The sequence below is a fragment of the Abramis brama genome (genome assembly GCF_963993115.1).
Source record: "Abramis brama genome assembly, chromosome: 14".
Taxonomy (NCBI): Eukaryota; Metazoa; Chordata; class Actinopteri; order Cypriniformes; family Leuciscidae; genus Abramis; species Abramis brama.
This window is the reverse complement of record NC_139976.1, coordinates 34,702,001-34,715,470: the sequence shown is the minus strand read 5'-3', so window position 1 is coordinate 34,715,470 and position 13,470 is coordinate 34,702,001. Positions and strand designations below refer to the sequence as shown.

The 13,470-nt window shown below is 38.4% G+C and overlaps 2 protein-coding genes across 2 annotated transcripts in view; one reads left to right on the top strand and one right to left on the bottom strand.

Moving 5' to 3' along the window:
- Positions 1-13,470, top strand: part of LOC311096687 (integrin alpha-X-like) — a 569,425-nt gene that overhangs the window by 402,424 nt on the left and 153,531 nt on the right. The gene's annotated exons all lie outside the window — the stretch shown is intronic.
- ppp4cb (protein phosphatase 4, catalytic subunit b) lies at positions 793-11,495 on the bottom strand. The gene is made up of 9 exons (XM_084136035.1): positions 11,346-11,495; positions 7,026-7,313; positions 6,880-6,931; positions 6,604-6,654; positions 4,119-4,220; positions 3,845-4,018; positions 3,591-3,717; positions 3,318-3,507; positions 793-1,694 (listed from the first exon to the last, which is right to left on the bottom strand). The coding sequence occupies exons 2-9, from the start codon at positions 7,121-7,123 to the stop codon at positions 1,565-1,567; spliced, it is 924 nt and encodes a 307-aa protein (XP_083992161.1). The 5' UTR covers positions 7,124-7,313; positions 11,346-11,495; the 3' UTR covers positions 793-1,564.

The window sequence follows — 13,470 nt, the reverse complement described above, 5'->3', positions numbered from 1 at the left end:
GTCACGTGCTCGACCGCCACCGGGTGGCCTGGAGCAGAACTACACAAACTGTACCTCACCATCTACTGATGTATTCCTCAGAATTAATGAAGGTACGTGGAATATTTCGCGGTAAAATATTTTCTTATTTTCAAATTTTTAAATGGTTTTATTACCTGACCCTTCAGACATCGTTATAATACTATCATTCTATATATATATATGGTGCTCAAGAAACATTTCAAAGTTGTGCTGCTTAATATTTGTGGAAACCTTTTGTTTTACAGTATATAGTAAAAAAAAAGATTGAAAGAATATATCTGACTTGTACCACGTGACCGCTGCAATATAATTCCGAGTCCGTGAACAGCTCCGAGTAGAACATCACGTGCTGTCATCTCGAAATTACAGTAATGACGACATGGCGTGAACACAGCAAAAGTTTAACGTACAGCATTTATTTAAAATATAACTTTTTAGTAACATTATAAATGTCTTTACTGTCACTTTTAATCAATTTCATGCATCCTTGCTGATTAAAAGTAAATAGTATTGAATGTGCTACACAAATGCATAAACTATATAGCATCTTTAAGGTTCATTAACTAATAGCAGAATAACAAGCCATTTTAAATTAACACCATTTGCTCAAGTTGTGTCCCAAAGTGATCTAAAACTAATTATTTTTTACACACATTGTGTAACTCCAATTTTCAATAAGAAAAATATTTGATAGAGTGGATGAAATAAGTGGAGGAGCTGATCAGGCAGAACATCTGACAAATTAATGAGGAAAAACAGAAAAATCACATCTTAAATTCATACAAAAGTACATTTTATTTTCACAAATTAAAAATAAAAATCAACAATAAGTCCTATAGAGAAAACAGTCAAGAGGGGAAAAGCAAATTTTCTAAATCCAGTTTGGTTTGTGTGTCGTGTTCATGTTTTCCAGTGTAGTTAATGTCCATATATATATATTTATATGTATATCTTACTGCAGTGTTGGGAGCTCAGCATCTGCAGTCGTTTCCTTCACCAAACTCAAAAGCTGTGAAACTGTGATGACTCGGTGAAAACAGACAACTGTAAACTATAATCAAAGCAGGAAATGTGTCATACCCATTCTCTTACACATTTACAACTTGCGTGAGAAGAGAACGTACAGGAAGAAAATGAATCAAAAGTAAAATGTCCAACAACCTGTTTTAACCTGCCGTTTCAAAACGCAGCTTTCTGAGGAACACGTGAAACGCCACCTTCCACCTTCCCTTACTGCTATTCACATACATAATAAACGTCTACATCTACAGCATACGAGTCTGAGAGCAAGAGATTTCACAGCAGTGGGTGAGAATAAAATGCCAATGTGTGTCTTGATGGCAAAGTTGAAGAATGTGAAAGTGGATGGAAAGTAGAAAAAGAAACGGAATATTATAGAGAAAGTAAAAAAAAAAAGAAAAAAAAAAGAAAGAAGCACAATTAAGACAGTTGGGCAGGGAAAGGGAAACAGAAAGAGAAATACAAGTACACACAGGGCACCACTTCCTGTTGAGAGTGCTTGCATCCTAAGGACACAGGAAGCTCACAGGAAGTAGTCAGCAACTGGCTTTTTGGAGGGAATGCCTCTTGTTTCTTGTGGAGCAGCTTCGAATATGATGAATTCTTTCTGCAGGTGCTCGTCAAGCTCCAAGATTGCCGCCACATTACCACATCTGTGACAAAGAAAAGGTGTTATGTTAAATAATTACCAATAATATTTTTTGTGAATTATTAGTTGTTTTTCTTAATAATACCTCTTACAGCAAAGAGGTACGCTCTTACAGCCTTACGTTTGCTGGCACTGAGCCAGAGACGGACGCGCTCAGTGCTTTTCATACACAATTATTCAGTGTTTTTAGCCACATAATGTTTAATTGAGGTTTCAGAGATTTAAATGAAGTACTATATTGAAAAAAAAAAAAGAAAAGACATTTATAGTTTAATTCAAATTCCAAACACTGATGTCTGTGGAAGCTGCAATAGCAATCCTTTCAATTATAATTTGACGTTGTGTTTTATTCATATCAGATGCACATTGTGTATGAAACAAAGTTTAATCTTCTCCCATGTTCACTGGCCACTTATTGTTATGCATTTCGGGAAAAATGGATGAATTTTCATGATGTAAATCCGTCAGATCCTCTGAATTGTGGAGAAAACTCATCATGCTTTATATCAACTAACATTATTAAGGTGTTTAAACGATAAAACATTCACTTCCACAAATTTGACAATCGGAATATATAAATTCATGATATAATAAACAAGTTTGTGAATATTTTGAATAAACAAGGAAAAACAAACGCGATACACGTGTGGCTTCATGATGCTTCGGCATGGAAATAGTGTGTTCTAAAATAAGGGTCGCCTTAAACTGACTCTGGGGGCTCAGCTAGAATATAGACTGACGACTTCAGGCGTTTCTTTGGGAATAAAGCTTCACTGTTTGGTCCCTCTGCCATAGTTAATCGAGTGTGTACAGTAGTAGGCTCCGTGTCTCTGAGAAGCATGGCACAACTTTGTTTTCGTTTTGTGCAAGTTGCAACAGTTCCGTTCTGTGCAACAGAAACACACGGTGCAGTGGAGCCTTTACGATTAATTAACCGTCACGGTTAATAGTGAAATCAGTTAATCGCTGCATCCCTAATGTAGACTAGATTTAAAATAATTTATGTTTATTGTTTGTAACTGAAATAAAACATAAAAAACATGTTTTATTATCAGCTATAACATTACTCATTACTCAAACTTCATCTTCTTTAGTTTAACTTGATGTACAAACATACATCAACAAAAAAAAGACCAAAAAAAAAAACTTTTGAAATAAAAAATAAAACCACAAAAAACACTGATAGAAACCTACTCAAAAACGTTACTTATTTTCAAGGATTTCACTAATGTACTAAAAGTCAATAAATAAAATAAAACAAATCAAACTATAGCAAAAAAGACATTAGAAAAAAATAAAACAAATGATTGAATTAAAAACTTTTTTTTTTGCAATAGAATAAAAGTTAACATTTAAATACAGTAAAAAAATAAACTTTTTCATTTTCAGTTAGTTTAACTTGACGTACTAAAAAAACCCAGAAAATTCTTTTTTTTAAAAAGACATAAGAACACACAAAAACAAAAAACAATTACTAAAACTTTAAAAAAAAAAACTAACTAAAAATATCAATAAACACTATAATGGTAACTTGGATACTAAAAATAACGATAGTTCCAATAACAATGACTATGCTTTTCTTCTTCTACATGGACCCATCTCGTAACTCAGCAGCTGTGACACACACCTGTAGCAGTAATTCGGAGCGGACCACACAGTGAGGACAGTCTCGTTGAAGTGCCACTTGTAACCTTCCATGACAAGCTGGTGCGCCCTGCAAATCATGTCGATGTCGTTGGCGGCGTTGAACTGGGCCACGACGTCACTGCCGAACAGATATCCAGCACCTCGCGGACTAACGCCCCAGCCGGTGGTGTCTGAGTCAGACAGGGGATACGTTCATATAATGAGATGCTGATGATGAAGAAGATATCTGCGGTATTCCAGAAATCAGAATTACCTTCAGGATCAGACCACAAAAGATCACACATGGGCCCGTCATGAGGCACTTCCTGTTTCCTGTCGATGGTTCTGATCTGGTCCAGAGTCTGGATTGAGGGCGACAGGCCTCCATGTACACAGAAGATCTGAAAAACAAATCCAAGTCAGGCCAGTGTTGAAGAAACAAGAGATAAAGGGCTAGTTTACCCAAAAAGTTCAATTCTATTTAAATTTTTTGGTTGAACTAACAAACAAACAAACAAACAGACTCACTTTTCCGTCAATGATGGCGGAGAGGGACAGGTAGTCGAAGATCTCTGTGCAGTACCTCCATACCGTGACCGAGCCGTATTTTCTCAAACACTCATCGTAAAAGCCGTACACCTGCGTGATCTGTCTGGACTCGTGATTTCCCCGAATCAGGGTGATTCTGTCTGGATAACGCACCTGCGAGGAGCCATTACCATACATTAATTATGTCCAGTTATAACAACGACAAGCGTCACATTGCATTACAGACGTCCTATGAATAACACAATGACAGTACCTTGAGGGCAAGAAGCAGCAGAAAGGTCTCGACACTGTAAAACCCTCTGTCCACAAAATCTCCCATGAAGAGGTAGTTTGTTTCTGGAACATCGCCTCCCACCTGAAGGAGAACAGATTTTTAAACACTAATTTATTAATCAATTACTAATAGATTAGTCAGTATATTCCAGTTAAATAACCAGTATGCTTGTTTCCTAAATATGCAGCTCAATAACACATCTAGCATGTATTTAAGTAAATAACTGCACCACTGTTTTGATTCCAACTAAGGGTACATTTACACAACAGCGATGTAATAAAAACTGAAAAAAATGTCCTTTGTATTTTTTGCCAATGCTGTCAAAATGATCCCGTTCACTAGCCTGGAAATCCAGACCTAAATCTGAAAGATTAACGGTCTGGCGTCGACAAATGAAAATCGTCCAGCTCGAGGGGCGGCACCAAGCATGCATGTGAAAATCTCACTGCACGCAATTGGATAACACTACGACCAATCACAACAATAAACCCCATACGCTTAGCTACCAGCGGAGCTAACTGGTAGATTAGACTCTTGCCGTATCCGGTCGGCAAAACAGCAAAAACGCCCTTCTTGCAAAGGAACGATTCAAGCTGCGTCTTCTGTTCCTCTTTTAGATAAAAAGCCAAGTCTAACTCGTTCATTGTAGCGGCCAAAGCCGTTTCAAACAACTGTTGTTCATCCATAGCCATCTTGCAATGTTTACTAATGACTTCGACGTCACAGCGCTGTCGTCTTCTGTTTAGCTCGCCTCTGGCCCGCCTATATCAGATAACCGGATGTGATTGGTGCAGCTCTGATACAAAGGCATATTTAATGAGCATCATTACTCGACACCAGAGTAACTCGCTGAGCAAATTCAACTTGTGCTCTCGCGAGAACTCTGGATTACCAGGGTACCTGTTCTCACAGATCCGAGAAAACAACTACAACCGCTGTATTTTGCTGCCAGGCCAGTAGTTGGCGCTGTCCCTTTGTAAAGAAATGCTACGCGCCTCAGCCTGCATCTCGCTGCCTAATCAGGCAATGACTTCAGCCGCGTTTCCACCGCAGGAACTTTCCTCAGGAACTAGGGACTTTGGGGTGGGACTCAGTGTGTTGCCACTGCAGGAATCAGGGTCTAAATGAATTCTGGGTAAATATTTCCCCCAACGAAAGTCCCTGCTTGTGAGGTAGTACTTTTTCAAAGTTCAGGAGCTTTCAGGGGTGGGACTTGGGCACTGAACATGCTGATTGGTTGAGTTCATGCCGCATTTTGATTGGTTGAGTCCACGCAGCATTTCATCTGTTGCGGTGCCTGCAGTTACCGTGGTTTGCCATTCAAATCAACAATGGAGTTTAAAAAATACGACCGATGGACCGACGACGAGGTTCAGGCTTTATTAAGCTTAAATTCAGAGGACGAAATCCAGCGGGAACTGTAAAGTAGCACACAGTCCTACGTCACCGGAATATTTGCCTAATCTTCGGTACTTTAGACCGCGGTGGAAACACAGACAGCAACAGGTCTGGGGGAAAAAAGGTCCTGGGACAAATTGTTCCGGGTAATTTCGGTGGAAACGCGTTTGCACACAGAGGTGCCTCACGAAACTGATTTTGGACAGACTTCTGAGGCAGCGTAACGGTTTAATGATCTAGCGCAAAATAGAGTGAGCTTTGATGAAAACTAAGCAAATATTTAATAATTAATATTTAATGAGATCATTAGTGGAAAACGTTGGTCTAAAACGTACAATTACACACAAATCGCAACTTTCAGACGCCATCTTTATTTTTCTAGCTCAACCGTCACAGAACGGAACACACAGGATTGTGGGATATCAAAGACAGCGAAGGATACATCTCTGCTGCCTTCAAAAATCCATCAGATGAAGGTATCTCAGGAGGCAGGACGAGTAGCTAACACTGGATTCAGACACGTCTTGAAGCCTTGCGACCTTGGAATGCATCCTCAGAAGCATTTTAAAGATTTGGACGCAGCCATAGTTGCATGACTTGAGTTTCGTCGGTGTTTGATGACATTGCAGGGCGTTGCGAATAACGCCTTTTGTCAAGTGACGTGAACTTTAACAGATATATCGTGCTCAGGGAGCAGTGAACACTTCATAGGGACCCTGTCAATTGGAACGCACCCGGTTCACAGAGCTCTCGTCTAACAAGCTGATGATCTGTCAGATAAGAGAGACATACAAACTGTGCAGAGCAGGGAGACTTGAGGACTGGAATATGGAACTTTAGAACTATATTAATCACCCAACTCTAATCTGCTAAATCAACACAACTCATTATAAACAATAACACCAGGATTTTCTGTAAAGCTGCTTTCAAATAATGTGAATTGCCAAAGCGCTCTGCAAATAATACTGACTTGACATTCGCTGTGAAGCACTGCTCATTATATAAGAAATCCTTTCCATGCACCGCTTTACCAGTTTGCATTTACTTTCCATGAAAAATAACTTACCCTAAACAATTCTTTCAGGTCATAAAACTGCCCATGGATGTCACCACACACCTGAAGAGAAGAAAGCGCTTTTTACTTCTCATTTACATGATCAAACCATTTTTAATCTTGAAGAAATGACTTGCTTTCTTGTGCGAAACATTAAAGAAGATACTTTGAGAAATATCTCTGTGTTTGTTTTGTGGAAGTCACCAAAACGGTTAGGTTACTAACATTACTCTAAATATCTTCTTTTGAGTTTTGCAGAAGAAAGCTTGAGAACTACAGAATACTTACTGTTACAGGCGAGTCCACCCTCTGTACGTTACTCTCTTCTACAAGAATCTCTCTGGAACACACACACATCGGTGTTGTATGAGCATATGATCAACATTAAAATGCTTTTTAAAGCGACTGATTTGTTTTCTATTGGTTGTAATCACCTGGCTTTGGCACACAGGGCTTTGACCTCATTTTCCTTGATGAGCTCACACCTCCTCAGCTGGTCGATCTGTCTGTCCAGATCACTCATGTCACCCATGGTGGATCGCCGAGACCGTCTAGCTGTTTCCCCCTCACACGAAACCCGTGAATACAGCTACTGTAGGACTAACAGTGTCTCTCTGTGCAATCCAAACACAGACACATGCAAACAGACACACACACACACACACACACACACCAGATGAAGAGACGTGGAGAGGTGGCGGGACCAATCTGGGCACAACAACCTGTAAGGAGTAAAGAAAAGAGAACAGGAAAAACTATTTTAATACGGTCAATTTAACCATACTATATATATTTCTCTTATTCCAGTGATGAAAAGACTGATGTAGTGATGAAGTTAATTCAAAAATCGTGTAGATCTGTGACAATTTTAAAATATTAAATCAGCCCTAGAAGCTTTTTCAATGGGCTTGGTTTCAGAAGTATTCATTTTAAAAGTTTTAAGAGTTGTAAGCCATGAACCAAACCAACCAGCGGAGGATCTCAACATTATAAACTTTAATTTGAAGCAAAAAAATAATAATTTTTTTTGAAAATTGGACAAAAAGACAAAGGTGCAATTCTGTGAACTTAATGTATTTAATGAGGGGAAAGAACTACAATACCATGAAGCATGGCAAATGACAATTGAAGGATGGAGAAATATAAAACTATTGATTTAGGCCACATCCACACGAAGCCAGAGCTTTCCCTATCCGATGTTTTTTTTTCCTCGTTCAAAAAAAAAATCCGTAAACACAGTGTCGTCTCAAGAAATATCTGCGTACACACGAAACCACTGAAACCGACTCAAAACGGTGAGATGGCAAAAAACGCGGAGAAGAAGCACGCACATAAGGCATAAATCTTTCTTATAGCCTACTTTCAATGGCATAAACCCTATGGATAAACCGTGCGCACTGTATACAATAATATTAGGCACAGTAGCTGCTTCTTTTCTTTTATAGGTCTTTTTTTTACCTATAACTTATATTGAAAATATTGAACAATATGAACGGACGCAATATGACATATAGCGGACGCATAAAGCTTGCACAAAGAACCGGCAAAAGTAATCAAATATGAATGTGTCAAAAATAGCAAGGAGATATTTTAATTGTTTATTAATAAACTAGTGTTTTCTGTGTGGCTGCAAAGATGAAGTTGACGATGCTGACTCGCCACCTTCGCAGTATTATGACCGTGACATTTAGAGAAATGCACACTTGATACGGATTAGCCTACATAGCTATATGTTTCTTAACTTTCTTTTCATTTTGAATTTTTGTTCTATGTTGTTTAAAAGTTATTTCAAGCTTTCTAAATAGGCCTATATATATATATATATATATATATATATATATATATATATATATATATTTCTGAGTTTCGGTTCATTTATACAGCAAGTCCAGTTCACGAGCAATGCAAGACATATGGCGCCGGCACGTCCATGTCTTGATTGTCTGCTATTTGCTATTAAATCCAGGCAATTCGTTGATGAAACATGGATTAAAATTAAGATACAATTTATACAAAACGAAATTCACTTTAAAGAAAGGCTTTATACAAAACGAAACTTAATGGGGTCAAAATTAGGCCTATGTCTCCCGATATATCTTATGATTACTCGTTCACTTTTCAACATTGATGAAATTAAAAAATAACATTATTTAAGCATAAATATGAAACTAAATACATTTTCTTTAATGGCTACAAATAGGCCTACAGATAAATTTAATGTCGGAGTGGAATGTTTTGCTGGTTAGTGCGTTTTTTGAATAATTCCCAACGATCGTCTTAATCAGACAACAGACCAGCACCATATAATGAAGAAAATAGAAATAAATAAGTAAAATGAGAATAGCTATATGTAAATAAATAAAAGAATAAAATAGGCTCAGTAGGCTATAGCTTCTTCTGCAGCATTATAGTATATTTTTATACAAGAATATCGTCGGCAGTTGTTGCTGTTACGTGCGGTGTCTGACTAGTCGACACGTGGGGTGATGACATCATCGTTTCACAAAATGTACGGATTGGCCGTACACACGAAAACGCAAGGGCGGCGTTTTCAGATTTATCCACCTTGGGACCCGGTTTCAAAAAATAGCGGTTTCAGTCTCCGAAAACGCCGGATCCGTGTGGACGAAACGCCAATACGATAAAAAATGTATACGTATACAGCGAAACGCGTCTCCGTGTGGACGGGCCCTTAAAGATGATGGTTGTGTAGGCTATATTGAAACTTTTTTTTTTTTTTTTCAGAATCATGGGTAATGTAGTTTTTACCAGAAATTCTGCTGTCATGTTAGCCTGGTTAAAACCAGACCATTCTCAGTAGTAACTGAGTTATGGTCTGGCAAAGCTTCATTAATAACTCATTTCCAAAAGGGGTGTCACCAACGGACGCCGCTCAAATGCCTCTGGGCGCAATTGGATAGACCTAAAACCAATCAGAGCGATCGTCATCGTGTAAAGCCCGCCTCAACATTTCTGATTGGTGCCTCGATTTGGACGGATTAGAAATCGGCTTGAATGGGCTCTTTGCCAGACTACTTGCAGAGCAAATCTAAGTTTGTCTGGGTTTTCCCAGGCTACTGTCATGTAGTAGTATTTGAGTTTATTGCCATATCAGCATCACCGGCTATTACATTACATATTAAACATTTAACAACATAATGTCATATATACAGCATACTGAAAACAAACATTTTATAAAATTCAACTAAGACAAAAAACAAACAAACATAAGTACGTACAATTCTATAAAATATTCTTTTAGATGTACTTGTGCAAAAAATTGTAGCCTAAAAGTTTTTCTGGATCCATAAACATGTCCTTAAAAGTTTGTCCTGATAAAAAGCGGCGTCTCATAACATTAAAAATTGGGCGGTCCAAAAGTATACGTTTTATAGACAAGTTGCTGGTACTAACTACAGTCTTGGTGCTTCTTCATCCTTCAATAAATGCCAATGGGTCAGTGGAGTATGACCTATCCCACACCTTAGTCGTGTCTTGACATCTTTTCCCAACCACAGAATTTATTTTAAATAATTTCAATTAATTTTGACATTCTAACCATTGTGCTCGTCATTTTTCTAATAAATAGCCTATTGGTTGATTAAGGGATTTATGTCCGAGGGTGGGATTTAATTCTGCTGTCAAAAAAATATTATTAAAAAAACCCATGTTGAAATAATGCCCACTGACACAAGCTACACCATTGGTTAACAAACTCGTAGCTCACATTTTAACTGTTGCGATCTATTGCTTAAACCAATCGCGTGCGTTGGAGGCGGGACTAACTTGTTTGTTCGACCAATAGCAAACGGGGTACTGTTTGAAAACCTGTCTAGTTATTTTATGGTGATAGTAGTGACGCAGAAATTGCACACTTGTTTTAGCTTTAATTGGCTTCTAACCGCGAGTAAAAACTATAGTCAACGCAAATTACGTCACAATATGACGTCATGAAGAAGAGAGGCCAACGCAACGCTGTTTACAATCATTTTGGGCTTTCTGAAAACAGTCACAAATGTTTAATGAGGATGTAAAATCTGAATATTGTATGGTCGTAATCATCGTAATGAACAACGACATGAGAGGAACAATTATTAGTGAATGAGGTCAATGGCCTTTGGTAAAGAACCTGCTGACTATGCAGCACAACTCAAGTTAAACAAGTTCTCATTTCACAGTCATACACGACCTTAATTTAAAAGTCAAACGAGTAAAACTAATCTAAAACGGGTAACGTTAAATTCAAATCACAATAGGATGACAGTTCAATTTGGTTTCTAATTTAGCCGAGCGTTACCACAGCTCTGTTTAAAATAAAAGCAGAAACATCATTTTAAAAATCTAAAGCCTTTCTCTTCCTATACGTTGACAAAATTATTATAGGGTCTAACTTACATAACATGTAATAACTACTTGGCTTGGTTCGCTTACCCAATGTGACGGTGAATTAGACTGGCACAACTTTCCTGAAAACTCTGATTAATTAAATAACTTCTAGACAAATATGATAAACACACCACCGATAATTATTAGTCATCACGATGTTCTAATGTCAAACTCGACCTCAATTTCCAGCAGCAGGCGAATCAATCCGGAATTAGCTGAGCTAACTAGCCTGAGCAGCTAACGTTAAAGTTAAAGGCCTGAGAAAATGAGCTCATCAGCCTAGACATCTGCTCAAATATACGGCCAACTTATGCTTCTTTACCGCTTAAACCACAACAGACTTCAAGAAATATACGAGTGGGACCTACCTTTAATCACTCCGAACAGACCTGTAAAAAATAGAGCAATCAAAGGAATATAACGTCAGTTCGCTTTTTAGGGCTTCCACCCGGCTCGTCGGTCTTTTTCTTCCACCACCCGGCGTCAAGCGCCTCCCTTTTGGAAAGCCACACATATGTGACGTCTGCTGCTCCTAGTGGCGTACTTACATATATTACAGCTAATGACTCTCTGCTGCGCTCTAGTGGCGTGCTTACATCTATTACAGCTAATGACTCTCTGCTGCGCTCTAGTGGCGTGCTTACATCTATTACAGCTAATGACTCTCTGCTGTGCTCTAGTGGCGTACTTACATATATTACAGCTAATGACTCTCTGCTGCGCTCTAGTGGCGTGCTTACATATATTACAGCTAATGACTCTCTGCTGCGCTCTAGTGGCGTGCTTACATATATTACAGCCATAGACATCATGATTACAGCTAATGACTCTCTGCTGCCTCCTAGTGGCGTACTTACATATATTACAGCTAATGACTCTCTGCTGCGCTCTAGTGGCGTACTTACATATATTACAGCTAATGACTCTCTGCTGCGCTCTAGTGGCGTGCTTACATATATTACAGCCATAGACATCATGATTACAGCTAATGACTCTCTGCTGCCTCCTAGTGGCGTACTTACATATATTACAGCTAATGACTCTCTGCTGCGCTCTAGTGGCGTACTTACATATATTACAGCTAATGACTCTCTGCTGCGCTCTAGTGGCGTGCTTACATATATTACAGCCATAGACATCATGATTACAGCTAATGACTCTCTGCTGCCTCCTAGTGGCGTACTTACATATATTACAGCTAATGACTCTCTGCTGCGCTCTAGTGGCGTACTTACATATATTACAGCTAATGACTCTCTGCTGCGCTCTAGTGGCGTACTTACATATATTACAGCTAAAGAGAGCTGCTGCGCTCTAGTGGCAGAGTGATATATGGCAGCTAATCAATATCTCTCTGCTGCCCTCTGGTGGCACACTGACATACTACTGTTTATGACAGCCAATGACTCTTCTTCTTATTAGAGCTTTCAACATTTAAAGGCACACTGTGGAGAAATTGTGTTTTTGTCAAACAGCGACCCCTAGAGTCGCTGTGGAATACTTGCACTGTCGTAAATACCCCTCCAAACTAGTTTGTGAGGCAAGCTAGGCAATAAAACATAACGCAAAAAACATGTAAGAGAAACGAGTGTTTGTTAGCAAGTCTGTTAACAGCTCTGATAATCGAAAGCTAGCTAGACATATGTGGAAATTATTGGACTGGTCTAATTATCAGCAATAAATGAATGAACAGCATGTAAAAAAATGACATACTACAAGCAAGCGCAACAACATACAACATAGAATGCAAACAAGTTTACAAATAAGAGATTTATTTACTGGCCACTTCATGCGTTTTCTCAGATCGGATTTCTGATTTATCAAAACGATTCCATTTACACCTGGTCACATAAATGTGTTTTTGCGAAATGAGGTTTTACTTTTGGGCTGTTTGGTTTGAGTCCGGGAGGCCAAAATGGAAATGCACGGTAAGTACATGTAATTATTACAATATTAAAACTCCACGTAATCCATTTATTATTTTAAATTATGACTGATAACATGACTGGGGTTTAAAGACACTTAATATTCAGTAATATTATCGATTTGTCTGCAGACTTAGCACTCACACTATTGGATGAAAATGAAACTTCGAAACTTGAAAATGATAATTAGAACAGTCACCGAAAGCAACAGATATGAGCTGCATTTTATTGATCATCAGCTAAAATTTCAAAATCAAAGACAGCAATAAGAGAGAGCAGTAACAGCCCTGGTAAGATCATTTAGTTTCTTTACTTTTAATGATGATGATTGTGTGATAAGCGTCTGCGACTTACTTTCACTTTGATTTGCGATAGTTTGCACGTTGTCTTGATGAATATGCTCAGTTGCGGTAATGCGTGTTCCAGTAGCGTCGTCATATCTGGCAATAACATATAGACTATAACACGCTCTCACACGTTTTTTTATTTATTTATTTTAAACATTTTTGGGAGGAGTACAATTTACATATGTGGTTTCAACAACCAGATGCACACTTGTCCAGTTTCG